Here is a 25,532-nt window from a genome sequence, read left to right on the forward strand (position 1 = left end):
TTATTTGAAATATATATATAATGCATAAAATTACCCCCAATGTTAAAATTTTCTTACTGGCTTTTTTTTCCGCGGAATAGCAAGTATATACTGCAGTGTGTGTTTGGCCATGTTGCCATCTTGTCTACTCTCAGGATCAGGATACGGTGACGTTACGGTGGTGTTACGTCTGGCTTCCTCATGTCCTTCTGTTCCTATACCGGGTGGTAAGAGATGTTCTGATCCATCTTATCCACTCCATTCATGGTGGCATCGTAGTCCAGAACCAGTGTCTTCTCCGTGATCAGACTGTACCCACTCCTCCGATGAATATGCATTGGACTCGTCGTCCGATTGAACGTCCGCCTGAGCAGAAGTGCTCGGTTGTGCTCCGCGTTTTCCGGCGTTAGCATCGCTAGCTTTATGACGTGATCATAGCCGCCGCGTCAACGCTTCCAACTTCGGCGTCAACCTCGGAGTCACCATCATCATCATCATCATCGTCATCAATGTGCTCTTTAGCATTGGTCGATGCTTTTCGTCTTTGAAAAAAATGCTCAAGCGTGAGCTGCTTGCAACCGGTCGCCATTATGGCTTCCTCAGCCATTGTCCCCTCAACACTCTAGCTCCGCCTCACGTCTTCTACTGACGCCTACCCAATCTTGTCCAAAGAGAGTCATCGCTGCCCTCTAGTGCCCAAAAATAGTCATTATACTAACTTGATCTGCTTGATACTTTCAGCACAGCTGGCCAAGGCTTTCCTACACCCGTTTCCAAAAAAAACCCATAGTGAACGTCTTTTAACGTCTTTGGCAGTCCTCCGTAGGATTTTACTAAACGTTATTTAACGTTTTTGGCAGTCAAAGAGTTAAAAAGCTTAAAGGACGCTTAGGAACAACTGAATAACCAGAATAACATACGCTACACACTTGCTAGTTGCTAATGTTACACAAGCAAAATGGTGCATTGAGGGTACTTTCACAGCATCGGAAATTTCGTTTTTCTTCGATTATATCATTTTAAGGGTAAAATAATCTGCCATTTTGCCCAATTGGCCGATTGTTTTAACAGATGTTTGAAGGCCAATAATTGGCTGATTATTGTTATTGATCTGATTGATTTAGTGATATAAAAAAAAAGACTAAAGCAAGTAAACAATAATCGCACGAGAGGGATTGATGTTGTACTCACCAACCTTTTATAAACTGATTCAGTTACTGGTTTGGTCATAATTAAAAAAAAAAGAAAAAAAGGCAATGTTTGCAAATGTGTTATTATTTTATATTATTATTATTATTTTCATTATTACAAGGATTACACAAATCTGAGAATGATTGCTATTGAGAGTCTGAAATCAGAATTTGGACAAGTTTAAGTTAAACAATAACTCAAACCATTTCTTGATTACCAAAAGAGTTGCTGGTTTAATTTTATAATCAATGAATCAATTAATTTTGACACCAATAAGAGCAAGTGTGCATGTTTGCATTTTTATGGCAACACAAGCACACTGAGCAGTGTGTATGAGAATGGCGAACCTTTTCATATGTTTCGGTACAAAAGATGGATTATTGAATTATTTGTTGTTAGAAAACTATTTTCAAAAATTTACTCAGTGGCAATATGTGCCACCCCTCTGGTACCTGGAAAACATCAAGAATGTAAAAAATACAATACACTTGTCTTTCATGATAGTTCAGTTGATTTATTTTTCTAGCGCAAGAAAAAATATGCATGTTCTTCATAAAAATACAACAGCGAGTATTGTAAATTGCTTAGTTTATATATATATATATATATATATATATATATATATATATGTATAATTTTATTATTTATTTTTTATTAATGTAATTTATGTATTATTTTGTTTTATTTTATTGATTATACTTGGATTACAGATTGCTAATAATCCTTCCGTTTGGGTTCTGTTATGTTCCTCAAAAAGAACTGCATTATATCAGATTATGTAGGTATAACTAATGAATTGGCATTTACTTCATGATTTCAGATATGTCACCATCTTGTTGAAGATTATAGATGTTTGCGAATGCATTAGCATGTCTCGCTGCCAGCACGGACTGACAAACAGCATGTGTTCTAATGTGAGGCCACCAAAGCCTTCTCCATACCTCAGGTGCATCTCTGGCAGTGCCTGCAGGGGTTGTTAGCATTGACAGCGCCAGTCTTTCTGCATGAGACTTGCAGGCAGATTGTTGGCAAAGCTGGGCTGTTACTCTCTGATGGGTGTCAGCTGGCTGCCAGCCTTACAGCCTTTTCCTCCGCCACCTTGCACCCATTCCCATCATGGCGTGTGTAGGGGGAAAAAAAGGCTTTATGAAGCCTCATAATGATACGTGGCAAATGTGCAGCACAGGGGTGATTGTTAACGGCGGCAGCTGCACAGATAGCCTGGATGATGGAAAATCAGTGGGACCTCATTTTGCTTTGCCAGTATGAATATTAATGGCTCGTTTCCAGGCCATGGCTAATGATGAGGAAAATTCCCTAATAAAAACTTGATGTGATGGGCAACGACCCGCGAGGTCACTGGAGATATTCAAAGTTAATAGTGTGCCATCAGGTGTGAGGAGTTAAGTGATTAAAGGCACAGAACCTAATCCTGATGCACCCCCATTCTCCTCTCTTTCCTCAGCCAAGAGTCAGGATGAGGGGAGGGCAGGAAGTGGTAGAAGAGGCTGCTATTCATTGACAGTAGCTTGGAACCTTAGCGTTAACTAAGACATGAACTAATACTATAGGTTATGTATAGATGGATTGAAAAGTACTTAATTCAACCACAAAGAAAATTTACAAAACTTTTATACACTGTTCCATTATTATCTTATTATTATGACAGAATGTTACCATGACACGCTTGTATACATATTCCAAAATCATTTCAGTGTATGGTTTCTTCTCAAGGTTTCTTCTATTTCCCCATATGGGGTTTTTGAGTTTATCCTTGACCTCTTGGGAGGGTTTAGATCAGGGGGTGTCATTAATATTTGTCAACTGTGGGCCAGTGAAACCCTAGCTAGCTAGCTAGCTAGTTGTGCATCTAACTAGCTAGTGTAACTCTCGGTAGTTGTTACACAATTTCAGGTTGCCGTTTTGTGTGTGAAAACAGTTCTTGCGTTTTGAAATCTTTCCACTCTATCCACTTTCAAAAGTGATCGGTTTCAAGCTCCGAAAACCTCGCCATCGTGTGGACGAACGGCCTAAACGGTAAGAAACTTGTAAGGATACATTGAAACTGGCTTCCGTGTGGACGGGGGCCTAAATACACCAACATTAATTGACATGAGACACACCTGGGCAAGACAAAAGTGGCAGAGGGCACTGATTGGTTAGACACAAGGTCAGGCAAACACAGGTGTATCACATAAAGCTTGATGAGGCAAGGGAAGGACACATGAACAATGTAACAAAACACAGACGGCACAGACGGCACAGACAAAGGACACAAACACTCAAAACTAAACAAAAACCCAACCCCACAGAACCGAGACATGACAGCTTAGTAAACATTTGCATCCATTTAACCGCTCAACCAAAGTGGGGTGCCACATAAGGTTTGTTTTTACAAGTGTCTTTACCGTTATTGATCAAATTGGATGAAAATGACCCATATATTTACATCAGCTAAACAGTAACCTGGTAGCTCCACACCCTAAAGTGTGCTGTACCCTTACCTGTAGCTGAAAACGTCATCCTGATATATATATATATAACGCGCTTGTGCAACAAATTGGTTATTATTCGAGCGTTTCGCCTCTCTGGTCCCATCTTCTTATCCTGAACTCAGAACCCTGATTGATCCACATAGAGACTTACCCCGTGGCAACGTCTCTTTCTGGCAGGCACCACTTCCACTCCATCCAGTTTGCCGTCACAGCTTACATTTACCTATTCCTTCACACTTAAAGAAGTTGTGTTTTTCTGTTAGGTTCTTTATGTGCTCCATTCCTCTAGTCTAGAAAGGGTACTGGAGAATTTCCAGGTTGTTAAATATAACATGGAATATAGCGAAGGAAGTCATCAAGTGAAGAAAATATGGTAAAGGAAATAGGTATAGGAAAAACTGGGAGCCTGCTCAGAGGTTGACACCAGCATTGAAGCAACTGTAGTTGCCTGGCTACATTTTGGAGAGAGAAAAAACACTCCAGAAATCTCCACAGGCATGTCGGAAAATGTGTTATGGTCCAAAGAAAACCAAGATTTAAAGGTTTTGACCAAATTTTTCGTACAAACTCCGCATTGTTCATCACCAAATGAACACAATACCTACCAGGCACGTACACAGGCATTTCACACAATCACATAAATCTATACATCTCTGTTCAAAAGCACAGCACAGTGATTTTTTTGTTGTTGTTGTTGTCTTTTTTCTTTTCAATTGAGTTGTACAGAGTTCAGAGTTGGCATTAATGGAACAAGTGGGAACAATGATTTATCTCATATTTATATCACACAAATCTGGCATTTTGGGTGTAGACTTTCAATATCCCATGTATATTGATGTAGCTGTATGGAATTAATAAAATCCAGATTTAAAACATGGTCTCTCAGTGAGTTGAAAGCCGAATATAATATATTAAGAATGGACTCCAGGGTATTAAAACCAGAGGTCACAGGCTATAAAGTTCAGATTATTTTATGGAAAGCTTCATTTTTCTGCCCTTCTCCCACGTCATCCCTCCCTTAGCTCAAACTCACCCTGTGACTGGATTTTTGAGGTTGCAGTCAAAAAGAAAATCTTGTGGATAAAGCTTTACATCTGAAAGGAAATTGCATTCAGATGTTAGCTTGCTGCTTTTGGCTGGTGCTGCACATCTGGATCAGACTCGATTATATTAGTCCAGACAAAAGTTTGGTCCTCCCTGACGAAACGTTTTTGGCTGCTGAAAGGACGCGTTTTGCCTTAATGTGACTACATAGAAGCACAAGCTGTTTTCTTTTCCTTTTGATTTGTTTCCAGCTCTTTTTTGTCCAATATTTTTATAAGACAGCTTGACATTAAGCAGATGCTGTGGAAATTGCATGTTCAATGTCATTACTGCGGAGCCAAACTCATTTTAAAGAGTTGACCCAGTCTGACATGTCATGTTGTATTTCACTCAACTAGCTGAACTTTTACATGTATTTACAAAAATGTCCTTCGCATAGATTCTTTAATAGAGTTTTCATCTGTTGTTCTTGTTTCTTTAGAAAAAAATGAATGTCAGTTTAATACAGAATATCTTTCAGCGTGTGTTTGATTTGCTAGTTTACTGCCATTATAAGTTATTAATGCTACAAATGCCCTACGCTAACTTCAGAGTTAAGAAATTGTGCCGGTCTTACCATATTTTAAAGTAGCATTATGACATGAATTTACCTTAACCCATTAAGGCCTGAAGCGCCTGCCAAAACGTGCCTTTAAAACCTATGGGTGACTTTAGAATCACCCCGAAATCCTGAAGTTTTCCTGGAAATTCAACAATATTGTCAATGCCTTTTAAATAATTGATATCTCAGCCCCTGAAGCAGGTAGAAACATAATTCCAAAAACATTTGAGAGCTTACACCTGTGCCGTTCACACAAACTTAAGTTTATTATTATAAACCTTCAACATATTTTTTTCTTTAAATCAAAAAAAAAAAACGGTATCGCATCTGCGGTTATATTTACCTTAAAAACTGGAGCACAATTGTAATAACCTCGGGTGATTGAGTGGTAATTATTCATCGTCCATTCCGTTACAAAGCCGTCTTCATCGTCTACAAACATATTTCTTAACAATATGCCACTATCGAATGGTTACACTGATTCGGAGTCCTCCCGCGCCACCGACAATTATTTCATAACTCCCGCGTATATACGTCAGACATGAATGCTCAGATAAAATTCCAAGACATGCTACGAGGCCCATGTCACCCTCTCATGTATATTCTGATGCATTTCATCGGCTAAGAGACCAAGAATTGGTCAAAACAAAACAAAATGACGTATCCGCTCTCCCGGATTTAAAGGTAGAAGAGCACTAGATCGGCTCTAGTGGTAGAAACGCAGTAACGCGCTCCCAGCCTTAATGGGTTTAACAGGTAAAAATCATGGGCTTTTTTAAAAGAACAAAACAAACGGTAAGCTTCAGCTAACCTGTGACTTTGAACAGTAATAATTGAGTCTTGTTGATTCTTCAGAAGTTCTGTGGGTACACTGAATATTAAATGTTGATACTAAACGATGACCAACACTGGCTGAATATCCCTTGATTAGTACAGGTAGATCCAGAACGGAGTTGGGTATGCTTTGGGGCAACAACTGAAATGTTTATATGCAGAGGTGGACCATGGACTTTTGAGCGTCCGACATTCAGTTATTGTCAACAGTCGGGACGCCCTTCCGTCATTGTCGATCCGTTAATATTTCAAGTCAAACATAACTAAAAGATTACAGATGGTATTTTCAGGACCAACTATACATTTCATGCGTGCAGTCAATCGTCAGTCTGTTAATTTAACCACACATCCGTCATGCTAAATTACATTTCGTCAACCTATTTTCCTCTTGACATTGTTATGTTATTGTTACTTGTCCTCACTTTTTTTTTGGTTACTTGTCCTCACTAATGTCGCCTCATGTATAGTATGTGCACACGGTCGTAACACTGTAATACTTCCGCACAAAGCCAGCGGACTCAATACTTCTCCTTTTTAGGAACGTTAGTTGTTAATTAACTTGCCTCACTTAAAATGGCACACCAAAGAACCCATTAGTTGTGTAACAACGTGCCTGATGTAAAATAAACAAATTGAGCTCTAAACTAATGCTTGCATAAATGTAGCAATAATGAGGTATTAACAACAGGAGGTAAACATTCTCATCACGGTCTGTAGTCACCTGACTCTGCAACATGACCAGCAATCTGTATTTGGACAGAGCCAGAAGAGAGAAGGCTTGGAGAATGGTATGGGAGGAAGTTAGCATACCTTATTTACTACAGGAGAAAACGAGTGGTTCGGCTGCAGCAAAGTGGGTGTCCGTTAATGTTTTCGTCATTTGTAATTGAAACAGGCGTCCGTTGATGGACTGAGAAGGTCTGTTGGTACTGACCCGGTTATTAATGATTACATTGACAGACAAAAACCCACTTCCAACAATGCTTGATCTGTAAAATTTTCAACGTTTACCGTCATTTTTTAATCTTTAACAAAACGGGTGTCGGTTATTGACCTATTGACAGACCTTCCGTCAATTTAAGAGGGAGTCCTCGAGTTACGTCTAAATTACATTCTTACGCTGGCGATGTAACCCCAATTTCGACTTAAGTCGGATTTCACCGTTAAAGTCGATATTCACATCAAAATACTTTGTACAGTTATTTTTTTTAAAAAAACGGGCCGGAACCAATATTTTCCGAACGGACATTCATTGCTGACGGACGGCCGAGCGGAAATATGACACGCCTGATGGCAAGCCGACCTGCTTGATGATGTCCGTTGCTGGAGGTAACAACACAACTTTTAATAACTTTAAAATGGCGTGATTACTGTGGAAAAATAACAAAAAAGAAGGTGCTACATACGAGCCGTAAAGTCGAAACGGCGTAGGTCGCGTACGACGTAACTCGAGGACTCCCTATATTGATGTAATGCCCACCTCTGTTTATATGTTCAAAATTTGAGAATAAGCATGTTGGAAAAAAATGCCCCTTTTTTAATTTTGGTCTTTCTCTAGTCCCCATGAATAATGTAGCATTGCCCCTGCCCAGCAATAGGACAGGCATGCTGCCATATCACGCCGTTATGGCAGAGAGGCGCTCTGGGCTCCAAGATGGCAATCAAGGCTTGATTTGCCAACACATTTCCAATGATTAAAATGTAATTAGCACAAGCGAGCACCTCCTCCCCAGCTAATTTCCACACACGCTGTGACAGGCAGGCGGTCGACGGCAACCAGGCCCCAGCAGCAGATGGAGCAGAATGCAGCAGGAGGGGGAGAAAACCATTTTGCCATGTGACTGTTTGTATCCGAAAACCATCAGGATGCGCAGCTATATCTGGAAGGAGCTGTTAGGAGGGAGCGAGGAGCGCTCGACAACACCTCATCAAATTGGCACCGTCAGAGATGACCGTGGCAATGGCTGCCATCCCTCATGCTGTTACTCCAGCTTCCAGGCATGCAAGCATTCCTCCCTCTTTTTTAACCCCTTCAGCCATCATGCTGGGCAGCCTGACTCAGTCTGATAAACAGACCCCATCTTGTGAGCAAAGGGATGCTTTAATGAAACCACTATCAACCGTGATTAATTATATGGTCATGGATAGAAAGCAGCTTTACCTGAGGCTCACGCCACTCATGGGGAGCAATGTGCAACCATTGCAGGCTTAATAAGTTACCTTTGTAGAAAATTTATGACTGATTACAATTTAAAATTAGGCTGTTAATCACACCCTGTTTCAGTTCAGTTTACAGTTCCATTATTTTGACTAAATTTGTCTTTGACTCATTCACTGCCATTGACGGCTAAAGACGTCAAAGTTCCATTTTTATTGGACTGGCAGTAAATGAGTTCAAAACATGATATGTTAGTAATTTTAGACCAGAGGATTTCTCTGCGGTTCTAATTGTAAAAGTAATGTCGTATACTGGCTTTGCATACCTTTTCGATGTGTGATGTGGTTAAGTCTGCAGTTGAGATATTTCTTTCATTGGTTAACTCGTTCAGCAGACTTTCTGCTGCGGGTGATAGTTTAGCTGCAACATATAGCATTCATTCTATGGCTTCGAATGTTCCCCTGCTTTTCAAGAAGTACGACTCACATATGGGGAGGATTTAGGACAAGAATAATTCACTCTAACTCAGACCAATGTAAACAAAGGCCTTATGCTCAGACAGGGGGCAGAGACATTTATAGGAGCATGCAGCCAAAAGCAAGACCCCAATGAGAGCAGCAGTGTAATCAGAAGTGGTCCGGATACTGGCCAACATCAACAGCTCTTAAAGATGAAGTTAATGTTTGACATTCTTGAATTCCTTAAACTAAACACGAGGTTCTTGTTATACAGTATAACAATACATACTAACCTCTGTAAATGGTGAGCTCGAGTGGAGATCACTTTCTTTTGTCAGCTGCCCCCCAACCCCCCCTTCCTGGACTCATGGCTTCCTTATTGTACATGACGGTTGCTTTACGTTTAAAACATTTACCTTCCCGTGTCTGTCAGAGTGATCTCACTGTTTTGCTTTTACTCATTGCTGTAGACTAGGGGTGGGCACACTAGGTCCGCGAGGGCCGGAGTACTGCAGGTTTTGGATGTTTCCCTTCTCCAACACAGCTGATATATGATCAGCTCATCAGCAAGCTCTGCATAAGCTTGGTAACGATCCTGTTGATTGGAATCAGCTGCGTTGCAGCAGGGAAACCTCCAAAACCTGCAGGACGCCGGCCCTTGAGGACCGAGTTTGCCCACCACTGCTGAAGACAATAATCATTTTGTAAGAAATGTAAAACCTCTGGGATTTAGCACACATGGCCTCCCAGTGTTTTTCTTTTCCATGTGTAACATTGTTTTACATTTAACTAAAGTGCTGCAGATTTATTCATGAGTTCACATTATACCATAATTGTAGCACTAATGGAATTTTGGGAGTCACCTGCTTAAACAAAAACATACTTATAAGAAATTAGGTTTTCCTTTCCTTGTTGATGTTTTTAAAAAGGACTTGCAAAGCCACAAGACTCTTAAAGGATATGGTTACACCACATTTACCTGTTTGTTTGTTTTTAAACATTTTTCTAAGTCTAAAATCTTGAATGGTGTCTCTTGTGACAACTCTTGGCAAGTATTACCATTTACAGTACATATATATAGACGCCGTCTTGAGTACGTCGGCATTGCTGTCGTATTGAATTTGGTGAAAAGAAGCGATTGAAGATACCTCATTCGTTTGCTCCTTGGAGATGTATCATCAAATCAGAACTCATTGGATTAATACCAAACCATTGATATTGATGTTATTATGTCGTTCCAACTCAATTTTGCGACTATTAGGCACATTTGGTAGAGTGAGAGCGTGTATGTTCAGAGAGAAAGTATGCTCCGCTCCCATTAGTTTCTGAATGCACCAGTGTGTTGTGTTTGCAGTACTACTACTAGTGTTTTGTTGTGGTTACATTGGCAGAATTTGAAAATGGAGAAAATTGCTGTACCACAGAGCTAGCTCACATCAGCGTTAGCCAGCCTAACAACCACCACCTTAAACTATAACATCTGGAAAAAAGTTAATAACTTACCAACTTGAGAATTATCCACGGCTCACCAATAATGAAAGACAACTTTTATGTCCCTCATCAGGCCAAAACCCTCACATCTTGCTTGTACTGCTCCATCTCCTAATGTCCAATTTTTGTTGCACTCTGAATTTCCGAACGGCAAATTTGAGCAATACAGTGAGTTCACATACGGTGAGCGTGAACAATTGCACGCTAGGAGCGCATTTCTGAACGCGCCCATTATTTGCCCTTTTATGGCTAATACGTTGGCCACATCCAATATGGCGGACGCGCTGCTTTATTGCTTCGAAAAGGCCACCCAATTCAATGGGAGTCTGCAGCAGAAATGAAAAGGTTTGCGGCTCCCGTGGTTTATTTTTAAAACAGATCAAAATGGCTCTAAATTGCCGACACTAAAGTAATATGTCCCTCCTCGCTTGTTGTACTACAGTCTAAACACGTTATACACATAAACTAAACATCACTAATGTTTGAAAACAGATCAGTCGTCAGCGAAGTTTGTGACATTTCTACTTATCCGCATATGAACATTTGATAATCTTAGCACCATCGCCCCAATATTTCCAATTATCTATAACATTTTTCTTTCCATTTAGGCGCTCACTACAGAAGCTTATGTCACCTTAATGAGACAAATTTCTCGTCCATGAAATACGATAATAAGATTGGGGTGATCGTTGTGCTATTTTCAGAGGTTGATATGGGGTAAGGGGGCACAAGCCAGTGTCTTCTTGTGCCGGTCCCAAGCCCAGATAAATACAGAGAGTTGTGTCAGGAAGGGAATCCGACGTAAAAACCAAATCAAACATGTGAATCAAATATATGACTTCCATACCGGATCGGTCGAGGCCCGGGTTAACAACGACCGTCATCGATGCTGTTGACCTACAGGACATGTATGAGGCCTGTAAGACAGTGGTGAGGTGTGCTGTAGGTGTGACGGAGGAGTTTAAAGTGGAGGTGAGAGTACATCAGGGATCAGCTCTTAGCCCCTTCTTGTTTGCTATGGTAATAGTCAGGATGACAGATGAGGTTAGACAGGAATCTCCATGGACTATGATGTTTGCAGATGACATTGTGATCTGTAGTGACAGCAGGGAACAGGTGGAGGAGAAGCTAGAGGCGTGGAGGTTTGCCCTGGAAAGGAGGCGAATGAAGGTTAGCCGTAGCAAGACGGAGTATCTGTGTGTGAATGGGAGGAACCCAAGTGGAAGAGACCAAGAAGGTGGAGGAGTTAAAAGTATTTAGGGTCAACAGTCCAGAGCAGTGTGGGAAATAAATGGTGGAACGTGTGCAGGCAGGCTGGAACGGGTGGAGAAAAGTGTCAGGTGTGATGTGTGATAGAAGAGTTTCAACTAAAATGAAAGGAAAGGTTTATAAAACTGTAGTGAGACCAGCAATGTTGTTTGGTCTGTAGACAGTCCCACTGAGGAAAAGACAGGAGGCAGATCTGGAGGTGGCAGAGATGAAGATGCTGAGGTTCTCTTTGGGAATGACCAGGATGGATAGAATCAGGAATGAGTACATCAGAGGGACAGCACATGTTAGAGGCTTTGGAGATAAAGTCAGAGAGGCCAGACTGAGATGGTTTGGACATGTCCAAAGGACAGATAGTGAATATATTGGCAGGAGGGTGCTGAGTTTCCAAATGTCAGGCAGATGGTCTAGAGGAAGACCAAAGAGGAGGTTTATGGATGTAGTTAAAGAGGACATGAAGGTAGTTGGTGTGAGAGCAGAGGATGCAGAGGACAGGGTTAGATGGAGGCAACTGATTTGCTGTGGCGGAAAAGGAAAAGAAGAAGATATGGGCATAAGTAGAGATGTCCACATACATTTGGGTTACAAGTGATTACAGTTTTTTTGACATATTAAGCGACGTAAGCTTTTTTTTAATTATTATTTTATTTTTTACACTTAACCAATATTTAGAATGTCCCACGTGCCAGTCTACTCAATGTCCTCGGCTCTCGTTATTTACAAATAGGTACATGTTTTATAGAAATGCCATGCCACATTACACTTTCCACACTTAAAAAAACGTTGCAGATTCATTTAGAAAAATGTGCAGGATTCTCACACACCAACATTGACCATTTGTCCAGTATAGGTCCGTACACCTAACATTATTTTCAGTAAGGATAGGCTGTTCTAGATAACACTGGCCATCAATCAAACAAAATCACACCATTATGTCTTTATATATTTTAATGTCTTAGTGATAAGCAACTCAACATTTATATTTCAAAACAAAAACTTAGCTACTATGATAGCATAACATGAAAAATTACTCTTCTTCTTCTTATTATTATTATTATTATTATTATTATTTAAAGGGATATTTTTAGAGATCTGTGCCTCAAGTGGTGAGCACAAGCATCTTGGTGGGCGTCATGGCCTCAAAACAAAATTTCCATTTTGTGATTTTACTAGTAAAGAAATAAAGAGATTACAATAAAAATCGTCACACACATACAGCACTAAGGCATTTGTCTCCCCTGCATGAAGATATTTGATTGTTTTTGCTTTGACCACTTATGTATGAGTGAGTGACAACTCAAGCTAGTTTGTGTGAGCGGGATGTTTTTTTCTTCTTCTATCTTTTTACAGGTCTCCTTATTTGTTCCTTTTGTGTGAAATCTCCTACTCTGTAAGGATGATTATATTGTCTGTGCTTGCATGTCAAGCCCGATTTTACGCTTTTTTATTGTTATTATAAACGATATTTCAATTTTATTAAGTTTTCCATTTTATTCCCCCTTTTGTTGCCTTGGGAAATTTACATACCTCTATTCCCAGGAAAAAGAACGTAATGATAGCAATTTATTTTATTTTCTCTCCCCCCACTAGCAGCATGAGTGCTTCGTTTAGCGGTACCTGCGAATACGACAGGCGGCGGGATGAGAAGTGAAAGAGAGCAGTTGATTAAATCATCATCAAGTCGCAGCACAGAAAGTCAATTCTGCTTGCCGTCTAGAATGATATCCTTTTATCTTAAAGTAATGAGCTATGGCACTTTTGCATCGAATAATACGATGAGTTCCATTAGAATGTTCCATTTGCTTCACAAGCAAGGGCAAGTCATTCCAGCCGGCTTCTCTCTTGGCAATCAAAGCAATCGTCTGCGCAAGCAGGAGAAGGGAAAACGAGGGAGAAGATAAAGGGGAACTGAAAAAAGAAAAGTTGCTCCCAACATGATAGATAAAACTCAAATAATGTTGGTTATTTGAACCTGCCTTGCGCCCGTGTTCCCGATTGTGCTGTGTGTACCGTCAGAGGAGTCGCTAATGAGTACTCGGTGTGGTGTCACATTCTGACAGGCTTCAATAGATTGAAGTTGTCGAGGCAGCTAATACCCAGATTTTGTTTGCAGCTCCATTAGGCAGTTGTGTGTGGGTGGCCTTCAGAGATGTCTGTAGCAGATGGGGCTCTTTATTCAACAAGCAAATTGGATGTATAGAAATGCAAACACTTTCTTTTCAAATGGATTTGACCTATTTACACTTATTTGGATTCAAGTGTTGAGACACACCTAATATTCAATGCATTTTCCGATTGACAAAGGCAGGCAATAACTGGTACTATTCCTTGTATCTGTCATCCAGTTTTCCAAGAGTACAGAGTGGATGTTACAGTATATGGGTAAAGATGTGTTGTTTGTGCAAATGTATCGTGTAATATCCAGAGGTGGGCGTGTCAATGAATTTTGTTATTCGTCAACGGCAGGGACACTCGTCCGTCATCGACACGCTGTCATTATTTCAAGCCGAAACCAAATTGTAGCCTGTCAATGGGTCATCGTTATTTTAGCCGCGCTTCCATCATTGCTAAATAACAGCTGCTGTTTTAGGATCATCGGTAAGGTTCGCCGGCCGTCACTCCATTACTGTGATGAATTGGTGAGTGGTGAAATACTTTTTTCCCAAATAAAATTTATTAAGTGACGCAACGAGTTCAAGTATCAAAAATACATTTTTCATATATTACGCAGTTCTGGAGTTTTGGTTTGTCGTTGTCTTCTTCCTCTTCATTGTCTTCTTCCTCTTCATTGTCTTCTTTATCTTCTCCTGCACTTCTTCTCTGCATTCTTCTTCTCTTCCTTCTCTGTCTTCTTTTCATTCTTCTTCATCTCTTTCCTCTCCATCTTCTTCTTCTTCTTCCTATCGAGCCTGTTTTCCATGTCTCCCTCCTGGCCAACACAGCTGAGGATCATTATCAGGTTTCATGCAGAGCTTGCTTAGTTGATCGTTCGAAAAACCTGTGTTGGCAGAGAGAGGCATGGAAAACAGGCTGGATAGGAGTACTCGAAGACCGCGGTTGAGTTCAGAAAGGGGTCAGTGAAAAGCATATACGGCATATGAACAACACTTCACCATCTATCAACAAGAAAAGTTTGGGTACAAGAACAGTCTACATACATTTAAATGACAACAAAGAATGCTTACAACAGCTTTTGCTTGCTTTCAGTGCAGACCATCCACACAGTTATGGATATAAAATATATAATAACATGGACTGCTAATGCCATCGAAGCAAGAAGTAAATGTACCAGCAGCCATCTTACATTGCCACTAACTCAGCTCGCCCAACGTGAATATATTGATTTCTCCGCAGCGTTTTCACGTTATTTTCTCTACGCCAAAAATGCCACAGTGTGTGGGGTACAATTGTCCCAATGAATATGAAACAGTCCATACTGACCTGTGATTGACTTACAGGATTTTGAAGGACCAAACCCAATTCTGGCAATGCTTATTAGTCCATCCGTTTTCAAAGTTTCCCGTCAATCGTCAACAAAATGGCCGTCTGTTATTGACTGATTGACAGTCCTTCTGTCAGTATTGATGGAATCTCCGCCTCTGGTAATATCTGAAGATATATTTTAAGAAATTTCAGAAACATACACGTATGTAACCTGCACTAGTTAGTGCCCTCTCGCAAAAAAACTCTTATGAAATTTACGAGAAATACACGTAGCGTAGCTGTAGTCTAATGTGAGGATTCGTTGATGGATAATGGGACACTGGTTATAAAATTAAAAGGCAGGATGGAGACGGATTCATTCTTAATTTAAACTTTACTCGTCATACACGGCAGCTAGAGCAAGAACACTTCCTGATCTCCTATCAGCTGACTAAGCACTAACCAATCAGAAGCTAGCATGCTTAAGGTAAATGCTAGTGAATGACGGAGAGCAGCAGATACGACACGTCAACTTAGCTACTTGTACAAAAAAAAAAAAATGTAAGAATGTGTAAATAATAATTCTGGAAACATAAATGTACAAGTAAATATACATTTTTAACAAATTAACTTAAATGTTTGATCCTCAGGATGTGGACCTTCGCAAAGCGAGGCGTCTTTGTCGCTGGTCTCCTTATTTGAAAACCCGACCGAAAAGTATTGGCACAAACCTTGTAGTATGCTACATGTATTTCTCGTAAGTTTCTGAGCTTTTTTTTCTAGCAAATATGCCACTTTATATCCAAACTCGCAAATTTGCCACTTTATGACGTCGCCAATTTTTTTATGTCAGTTTTTTTTCTCTGAATATTGCCCCCGCCCTCTAAAAAACATACATTTATACGTGGCCCTAATATGCCGTCAAAAGATCCTCACCATCAGCCACATGCTGAAAAGTAAATATAGGAGACCCTCATTTATCATCATTTGTTGTTTTTGTTCTCCTGACTAATGCTTTCAGTTCCCTATCATTTTCCCACTTTTTCATTGTCATACTTTGAAGAGGAAAACCAAACTAAGGCCCAGGACTGTACCATATAGTGGCATTTTTGTTTTTACCCTGAATTGTTTTTTTTTTGTCTTGTTTTGTTGTTGACCAAGCCAGTGCAAGATTCAAATAGACTGATGTGGAAAAACACAATTAGGGTCTTGGCCAACCAATGAAACACCTTTGGCATGAACTACATTGACCCTGTTTTCCATCGGATTGCATTTTAATTTGTTCTTTCGGTTGAATGGACACAAAAACGCAAGTCTTCGTAATCGAGTGGAAGCTCCCTGCGTACCAGCTCCATAATTTCTTCCTAATTCAATTCCTGCAGGGCAATTGTCCAACTACCTTGACTCCCTTTTCTCATTTATTCATCCTGCAGTGAAGGGTGTTGGCTTTCACACCGTATTGGGGATGCATGTTGGAATGCTGTAGAAGTGGCGAGAGAGCAAGTGAGAGAGAAATAAAGAGCAAGGGAACGTCTGAGGAGTGTTTGCCCAGTGCGTTTATTGCCTCTGCATAATTTATGAGTTTCTGGAGCTGACCATCATGGCAGCGTGCCGCCGGCTGCCCCTGGGGCCATGTGGGACAGGCCTGTAAATTGGATGCTATGCTCCTGCTGAGCTCGCATGGCCCCTTTTTAGCATCCTGCCCGAGAAACATACCAGCCACATGGCCAGCCTTCTACCTTTGTGCTCTGTAGGGTCCAGATCAGCAAAAAAAAAATTAGATTGAAGCAAAAAAATAAAAATAAAAAAAGGGGGAGAAAGATAGAGAGCCATAGAAGTGCCTTCTGTCACTCACTCCCTGGCCTGTCAATCTTTTCATCCTCTTCTCTCCTACCCTTCCCTCTCCCCCACACACAAATATATGATGCCAACCCCTGCCTATACCCCCCCCCACTCCCCCACCCCCGTCCCTTCTTTATTACTGACTTCAGTGCTTCTCTGCACCTCAGCCATATGCACAACTTTGAGGCTGCCAGTCACCCAGCATGACACTAATTAGTTGATAAAGAATTAAGTCGACCTTGAAATTGAAATTGTAGGGGGGGAAAATGAAATCTAACCACCTTTTTCCTGTCCCCATTGACAAGGTTGCCTTCCTCCTCCCCCTCTTCATCCCCAGCCTCAAGCCACAATACACGACATGGAATCATAATTGTTGTTGAAGTTCATGAGGTTCCAGCCCCAATTGAGTTTTATATATACAGTCTCTCATCAAGGGATCAACAAGACGTCAATCATCTTGTGACATTCACACTTCATTGAAAAGATTAGTCGATTTTGAAGTGTGTCGCAGTTTATAATGCATGGAACCTCACCAAATATGTGATTTGTCTTTCTTTCTCTTTCAGTGCGACACCGAGACTGACCAGGACGATAAGGTAAGCCAGACAGTTTTCACAGAATTGTGGCTGTGTCTGAATCACTTTCGTATCCGATTCACTCTTCATGGTTTAAGCCTGACAGTTAATTTAATTAGAACAAAACACCCTATTAATGAATACTACACACTTAATATGACAGTTATGTATTTATTTTAAATGAGCTTAGTGAGGTACACAATCTAAATTAGACTACTCAATATTTTAAGGATTTCTCATGAAGTTGAATTGAGGGTTTTCTTTTTGCTTAAAACCAAATCTGCAAAATACAATGTTCGGTATTGGGTATCTTGCTTATTCGTGCATTATTCTGTGTTGGTTTGACCTTGTTATGACGTTCTATTTTGCTTAAAATAATACAAACACAGTCAATACCTTGCATTTTTACACGTTGCTGGTTTGCATTTAACTCATCCATTTATTAAGCAATCCATGGTAACAGTGTGTATCTCTAGCAATTGAACATACATAGCAAATGCATACACTGGGTACAAAAAATGTAAACAACGATCAAGGAATCACAGGTTGTATTGTCGCACAGTTCAGTCATTCGTCCAATTCTTACATAGACACCTTAAAAAAAATCAAATGTGAAAATCAAGAGGTGCAAATGAACATGCTTATTAATATATGCAAAAAAGAGGGTTCATAATTAGGATCTCGGAAGTCCCGACATGCAACTCAGCATTTTTCACCTAAGCAATGTAAGAAGAAATGATTATTGAGGTATGTCTGCCGTTTAGAGACTAGAATAATGTCATTGGGAAAATATGACATTGACAAAAAGTTTTTGATTTATTGTAGAACAACATTTGGATTAATGTGTGCCATGGAAATGTTTACATTCAATACGATCAAAAGCATTTGCTTACTTTTGTCAGTGCTCACCTACAAAATGTTAAGGAGTATTTTACAAACAATTATTGATCCTAAATGTTGCAATTAAATAAAACATTTTTGGTCTGTCATAAGCTAAAATTCCTTTTGAAATATTGACATTTAAAAATGTCAATTGATGTTTAACAGTATCTCACTTTTCTGCAGATATTTAATTATTTTCATAGAACACTGAACAAATTTAACTTTCACACAGTGAAAAGGAGTCAGTGTACAGCTTATACAGTATAACAGTATCAACGTATTGTCCCCTCAAAATAAGTCAAAATACAGCCTTTAATAACAAAATATCTGGCAACAAAAGTGACTACACCCTAAGTTAAAATGCCCACAGTGTCATTATTTTGTGTGGCCACCATTATTTTCCACCACTACCTTAACTCTTTTGGGCATGGAGTACTAACTAAGAAAATACAACTGGGCAAAATTAGGACATTTCACTAAGGGGTGTATTCACTTTTGTTGCCAGAGTTTTAGCTATTAATGGCTGTATTTTGAGAGCACAATTAATGTACCCAGTTATATGAGTTGTACACTGACTGCTTTTCACTGTGTCAAAGTGTCTTTTCTTCAGCGTTCTCCCATGAAAATGCAAAATTCACTCCCAGCCATTTTCACTGAAGCAACCCCCTTCGCTCCCGGGTGTTTTACAGGATTTTGACTGATTTTTCAAGGCCCACAGAATACTGTGTTCTGTTGCTATAAAAACATGGAAACTACCAAAAGAAAGATTAGAGTATTTTTCTGTTTCTGTTTTGCAGCAATTAGCATTGGAATATAGCTAAGTTTCATCATTATTCACAAACCTTTTGAAAATACTGGCAAAAAGAGCTTGTTGCAACATGGCCCTGGCTGATCTCTTATACTCTGCTGCCACCTAATGTCTGTTTTTTGTAATAACTACCATTGCTTTAAGCCACCTCTTTATTTCAGAAGCTGTATGCTCTGGCATAAAAAACATTTTTTTTAAAAATCAAAAAACACATACATACGTTTTTGGGAGTGAATGATAAAGTATTAAAAACCTTATTGATACATTTTTGGATTTGAATGAGTTAAATATCTGCAGAAATGTCACTTTTGTGAGATACTGTATGTTGGTCAAGACTATAACATGTTTTGAATCCCGTTAGTAAAATTTGATCCAGTCTCAGTAATTAGTCCAGATATTCCGTAATTGATTTAATTGAAAAGAAAGGTATCTAGCAAAAAAATACTTTCGATCCACGCTAATAGTTTTGTAATGCTTTTTTTCCCCCTTTTGCTTAGACAGTGCAGAAAATTGAGTCATTACTCAGTGTTGTCGATTTAAATTGGTCCTGTCTTTGTAGTTTCCTTTTCGTTTCTGGAAGCAGGAGAGAGCGTGTTGCCCTATAATCCCTCAACTGACTGTATTAATTCACGAACAGTGTTGACTACAGCTAGCTGTCATTGATTAATTGTGTGTTAAAGTAACAGAGGAGTGAATTAGTAAATAGGTGACCCCTGTGACAGGGCCTGCCTCATGTGTCCTGCCTTGTTGTTCGCGAGTAATTTCAGCTCCCACATGACGCTTTTACCCCTCCGGTGTCCACATCACCTCTGCCACTATCTGCTCCTGCCAGGCCCTTTCCACACTTCGCCCACTGCCCCTGTTTTGATTTGCATTCGGTGGATGATGTGGTCTACTTTACAAGCCCGCAGTAGAGAAGGATGCCAAAAAGAGCGGAATCGTTTTAATGGGTCAAATGTATTTCAATGGCGACAAACGTGGCTTATTTAGTTTCCCTTCAAAAGCAGGAAATGGAAAAAGTGTCCCCTGGAGAAATCATGTTCTGCCTGTGTAGCAGGTCTCTGCCGTATCGGCTGGAACTGCCAGACTCTGATAAGACACCATTTGGATTTTGCTCATATGTGTGTGCATGTGTGTGTGCGTGTGAAACTATATGAGCCTTTGCGCATTACAAAAGTACGAGCCCTCTCTAAAATGATCGAATGTTAAGCAGTACACGCATGCGTTTTTAAAATCAGTACACAGTTTTAGACGATCAACAAAAAGTGTGCTCGCTGAAATGACTTTGTAACAATAGTATTATTTGCTCTTGTTGCATTATCAATAAAGGAGACAATAATTTTCTCATTAATTTAAACAGTTCCTCACTTTGTGTAACATGCCTCAGTCACCTACCCCAACGATTAGAAACGAGCTCTTTGCATTTAACGCCCTGGCGTTATATCTGTTGTGGATAAAACGGATTATAACATAAGTGTATTCACAACCAAGCCTTAAAGTGGAAGTCAACCTTAAACATTTCTTCACAATGTAGAGCTGTCAAACGATTAATTTTTTAAATCAGATTAATCACATCTTTGAATTTTGATTAATCACGATGAATCGCTTAATTAAAAAGGCTTTTTTATCAACATTTTTTGCCCGCAAAAATTTGACGAGAACCTGTTATGTGTTAATTCTTTTGACATTTAATGTTATGAGGATGTCTTCAAAAAAAAATTGATCCACTGCACGCTCTCACGCTGCTCAGTGCCTGGGCGGATGTTGGTTAATTTGGGCAAGTTCTGTAAGCAGCACGTACAGAATAACAGTTTTTTTTTTAAAGCGGAAAAGACCCAACTGTATTTCAGCAACGCTGGAGATTATGAGCAAAGAGCCCATTACAGCACACCATCCTCTTTTAACACCGCTGTTAAAATCCATTGGTTTGTGTTACTGTCTGACAGGCAAATGAACCGTTGCGCCCTCTACATCGGGGTGTGCCGACACAAGTACAGCTTTATGTTGCCATGATAGCAATGGCTGGAGCAGTTTTGAGCCCGAAATTCTCAATCTGACGCGAGTGACGGCCGGTAAACATTGTGACGTCACATCCGCCCCAAACATGATGACTAGTATTAAAATTGAGTCAAATTATTTTGGCAAATGCAAGACTAGGCACAAAAATGGGTACACCAGGTAAGCATTTCCCCATCAATACCTCGAAATGTTACTCCAGAGGTACACTTTAGCGCTATAAAGCCAAACGTATCATATTAAATACAACACATTTTGAGCCCTCTATTTCATGAGTATAATATTTTTTCCCATTAAAATCCTGACGTAAATAATATGACACATGCACTGCACGGATAATCCATTAGAGGGCAGTATCACCCAGCAGATGGCTTTTCCAGATCGCCCCAACTGAGAAAGGACAGACACCTCTACTTATTAACTCATTCCATTTTCACTAAAGCAACCCCCTTCGCTCCTGGTTGTTTTACTGGATTTTGACAGATTTTGTAAGGCCCACAGAATATTGTGTTCTATTACTATAAAAACATGAACCCTACCAAAAGAAAGATTGGAGTCTCTTCTTTCATCAGGAAAAACAACGTATGCTTGTATCCGTTTCCGTTTTGCTGCAATTAGCATTAGAATATAGCTAAGTTTCATCATTATTCACAAATCTGTTTAAGACAGTGGGGAAAACAGCTTGTTGCAACATGGCCCTGGTTGATGTCTTATACTCTGCTGCCACCTGCTGGCTGTTTTTGTAATAACTTCCATTCTTTAAGCATCCCTTTTCAATTCAGAGGCTGCAGCAAAGCCTTCTGTATGTTTTAGCAAAAAAAAAAACATTAAAGAAAACATAAATAAGTTTTTGGGACCTTGGTAATATTTAAAATGGAATGTAATTATACGTTTTTGTGATCAAATGAGTAGTAGAATAGTAGGAAATGTTCTTTCTGATTTTTGGAAATACTAATATGTTTGATAAGTCTGTTTATTATTATGATTTTGACAGTTATAAATGTATGTATTTAAAGCATTGTGACACAAATCAAAAGTCATATAATTAGGTTGATTTTCAAAACTTTTTGTTCAAAAGGACCAATAAATACTCTATTTACAAAGAATCAGAATTTTCACTTATATATTTCATAGTTCATGCTTTATAGGGTTAAAAAGCCTTTTCTGTAGCGCTTGTCATCATTAGGGTCACGGCTAACCAGTCCCAAATGTTGATTTCAATTGGGATTAGACATGTCGAGTCATAATGTGTCAAACATCATTCATATGCATCCATCAAGAATAGCCTCCTCTTGCCATTAGGCTTAACAAAATGCATCTTTCATATAAAACACTTAGTCAAGAGTCATCATTTAGCTACAAAGTCTGGACCTTGATTTTATAAGATTGTTAGGAGCACTTAGGCAGTCGCTCTCGACTCATTGCCGCTTAAGTGATTTTGCTTATAAGTGGCATCTTGAAACTACTACTTCAATATTTTAGGATGAATATCCACTGGTGCTCAAGTGCTTTTCAAATTAACCATTTGCAACACTCAGGCTGTTACAAGTCTTAATCACATCAGAGCTTTTGAAATAATATTCTTAAAATTGTTGTTTACTGGATCCGTCAGTATCCACAGACTCTACATGCTATTATTTAAAATAGGTTTGCTTTATTATTAATGTCCAAGCCAGACCGTACCGTAATGTGTGGAGTCATTTGGGGCAAGGGATGGTAAGTGGGTGCTTTAAAGCAGCCGGGAAGAACCTGTTTGTCCTTGACATAAAATACAATTTGCTATTTATCTTCCTTTATTGTTTTGCTGTGTTTGCCCTCTGGCAATTCTCACCGAAGAGTTGTGTTTCTCAATGACTTGGCAGCACTGTACATAAAACCAGTTTACAATTCAACCCCCACCACCCAAACCCGCCCTCCCTGCACCGCAGTGGGAAGGAAGAGTAATAAAAAGGAAAGAGCAACTTGTCAGTGTTAAAAGATTATGTGTTTTGCCCCCTCCAAAGGAGGAGAGTAGTGTTTACAGGCTTGAGTGGGTGCTCACTAGGTTGAGGCTGAGGCTGATTGCACTAGAGTACCCTGTCAGCCAGTGATTTGTCATGTACTTTATCATCCTTGTCACTCTGCGGAGCGTTGTCATAGGTAACGTTCCCGCCTGGCCCCTTCCTCCCCTTCCCCCTGCGCTTTGTACTCAGTCAGTGCAGGAAATTTGTATTTACTTTGGGGGAGTGTAATTTGTTCCTCATGGATAATATGACCCTTAGCGGAGCCGGATCACGGGTTAGTTGAAGTGATATTTTCCGGTAATGGTAGTCGTACATCATGGCTGTCAGGGCGGGTTAGGAGGCGAGCACATTATAGCTCCATTTTAGCACTGCAGGCATCTGGGATTATTTTCCATAACCAAGTATGACATGACCGCTCTGCGGAGTGCATTAAATTTTTACTAGCTTTTTTCCCTCCCCCTGCAACTTCTGTGGCTTTACCCCCGGTCTGGGTCTCAGGGCTGCCACAGTGATGGATACCCCCCCCGAGTCCCAGTAGCCCTGTCCAAGGTTAGCGGGTGTCACAGACCTACACGGCTCCGCTCCATCCAATAACTGGCAAATCTCTGCTCCCTGTGAGGCACGTTCATACAGGAACATGGCTCGCCACCATGACATATAAACAGAGGAAATGATTCACCATGTTGGATGCGGGAGAAGAAAAAGAGCCACAAGTCGGTCTTATTATAGTTGTCATATTGTCTTAATTGCATACTCGGAAGAAGCAGAGGAGCTGTAATCATTTACTGAAGTAAAAAAAACAGTTCATACCAGCTACAGTGGATAAAAAAAAACTCTACACACTGCCAGGTTTTCCCATATCACTAAATGTAGCGATGTTCGATACCACTTTTTTGAGACCGATACTCAAATCTTCTATTAGTTCACCACTAGATGGCAAAAAAAAATCTACACAGTTTGCTAAACCTCTTTTTTGGGGCAGTATTTAAGTCTGAAATAACTTTTAATTACATTTTAGAAGCTACTAACATTCAAAAAACATATGGGATAATCCATTAACATGCATAAGCGGACAGCGTTACTACTGTACGCATAACCTGATTGAAATTGCGACGCACGGACAACGTCATTACGCAAATAGACGTCATTTCTGCTTTTAAAGGGGAAGTCAACCTTAAACATTTCTTGACAAGAATATGTTATATGTGACCTCACTAGTCTACATGACATTCTAATTAATATTACATTTTTGGAATATGAGTTATGCAGCAAAATCCAGCCGTTTTTATCCATTTTAGAGGGCGGTCATTTTGCCACTTGCTGTCAACTGAACAGTTGCTCAGGGGCTCAATCAACAATCAATCACAGCTCACCTATTTTCTGAAGCTGAGCTGTGATTGGTTGTTACCTGAAAAAAAAAAAGGTTGTTACCTGAGACCTAAGCAACTGTGATGTAATTTTCACTCAACAGCAAAATGGCTGCCTTCTGAAATATAAAAAAAAAAAGCGTCTGGATTTTGCTACTTAATTCATATTCCACTAACGCAATATTAACCAAAATACAGTATTTCGACTAGTGGGCTGCACAGAACATATTATTGCCAATAATTTTTTGGGGGGCGGGTTGACTTCCCCTTTAACTTTCTACAGTCAGTAAAAGACATTATATTCATGTCACTCACAGTCACCACACTAATAAAGTAGATCATTTCCTCTACGCTTCAAAAGTGTGGTTCTTTGCTCTGTCGTCATGTTTATTGCCTCTGCTTGTGTATTTCCAGTGGGTTGCGTGTCAGACACATGAATAAATATACATGCATATATTTGTGTACAGTATACAGACACCCTGTGGGATTTAAGCTGTAGAGACATAAAATAACGTGAAAATGCTGCGGGAAAATCAATGTATTGTTAGGCTGGGTTCGCGAGAGGCATTGTAGGATGTCCACCGCGCATATAAGTAGTTCCTGTACTCAAAAGACAAGAAACGAATCTTGCGAATGAAGCATGTGCAGAACACAAACAAACTGCATTCATATGAACACACATTCGGGTTACAAAAGGGGTACCCCAGGGGTCTTATTCAGCACATTCGGGGTTTTGTGCGTTTTATTGCCAATATTCGGGTTTTGAAAAGTTTTTTTTGTTTGTTTTTTCTGGAGAGCTCAGTATTGTTCATTCGGTAATTTTACCAATTTGACATGTCATCGTCATTGCTCTTTTTTTTTTTTTTCAGGAGAGCTCAGTATTGTTCATTCGATTTGACATCATCATTGCTCTCCTTTTTTAAAAAAAACAAATAAATTAAAAAAAAATAATAAATGTTTTTTTTTTTTAATATATATTCATATATATACATATACACACATATATATATATATATATATATATATATATATATATTTTTTTTTTTGTATGTGGGTGAGTATGTGTATGTGCGTGTGTGTGTGCGTGCGTGCGTGC

General features: G+C 39.7%; 1 protein-coding gene across 12 annotated transcripts in view; it reads left to right on the plus strand.

Annotated features, from left to right (window-relative positions):
• Positions 1-25,532, plus strand: part of auts2a (activator of transcription and developmental regulator AUTS2 a) — a 380,719-nt gene that overhangs the window by 223,847 nt on the left and 131,340 nt on the right. For all 12 annotated transcript variants that reach the window (XM_077547717.1, XM_077547716.1, XM_077547715.1 and 9 more), the window contains one exon: positions 17,352-17,381. In XM_077547717.1, coding sequence (XP_077403843.1) covers positions 17,352-17,381 — 30 coding nt within the window. The remainder of the gene's footprint in view (positions 1-17,351; positions 17,382-25,532) is intronic.

Source organism: Vanacampus margaritifer, chromosome 16 (assembly GCF_051991255.1).
Source record: "Vanacampus margaritifer isolate UIUO_Vmar chromosome 16, RoL_Vmar_1.0, whole genome shotgun sequence".
Lineage (NCBI taxonomy): Eukaryota > Metazoa > Chordata > Actinopteri > Syngnathiformes > Syngnathidae > Vanacampus > Vanacampus margaritifer.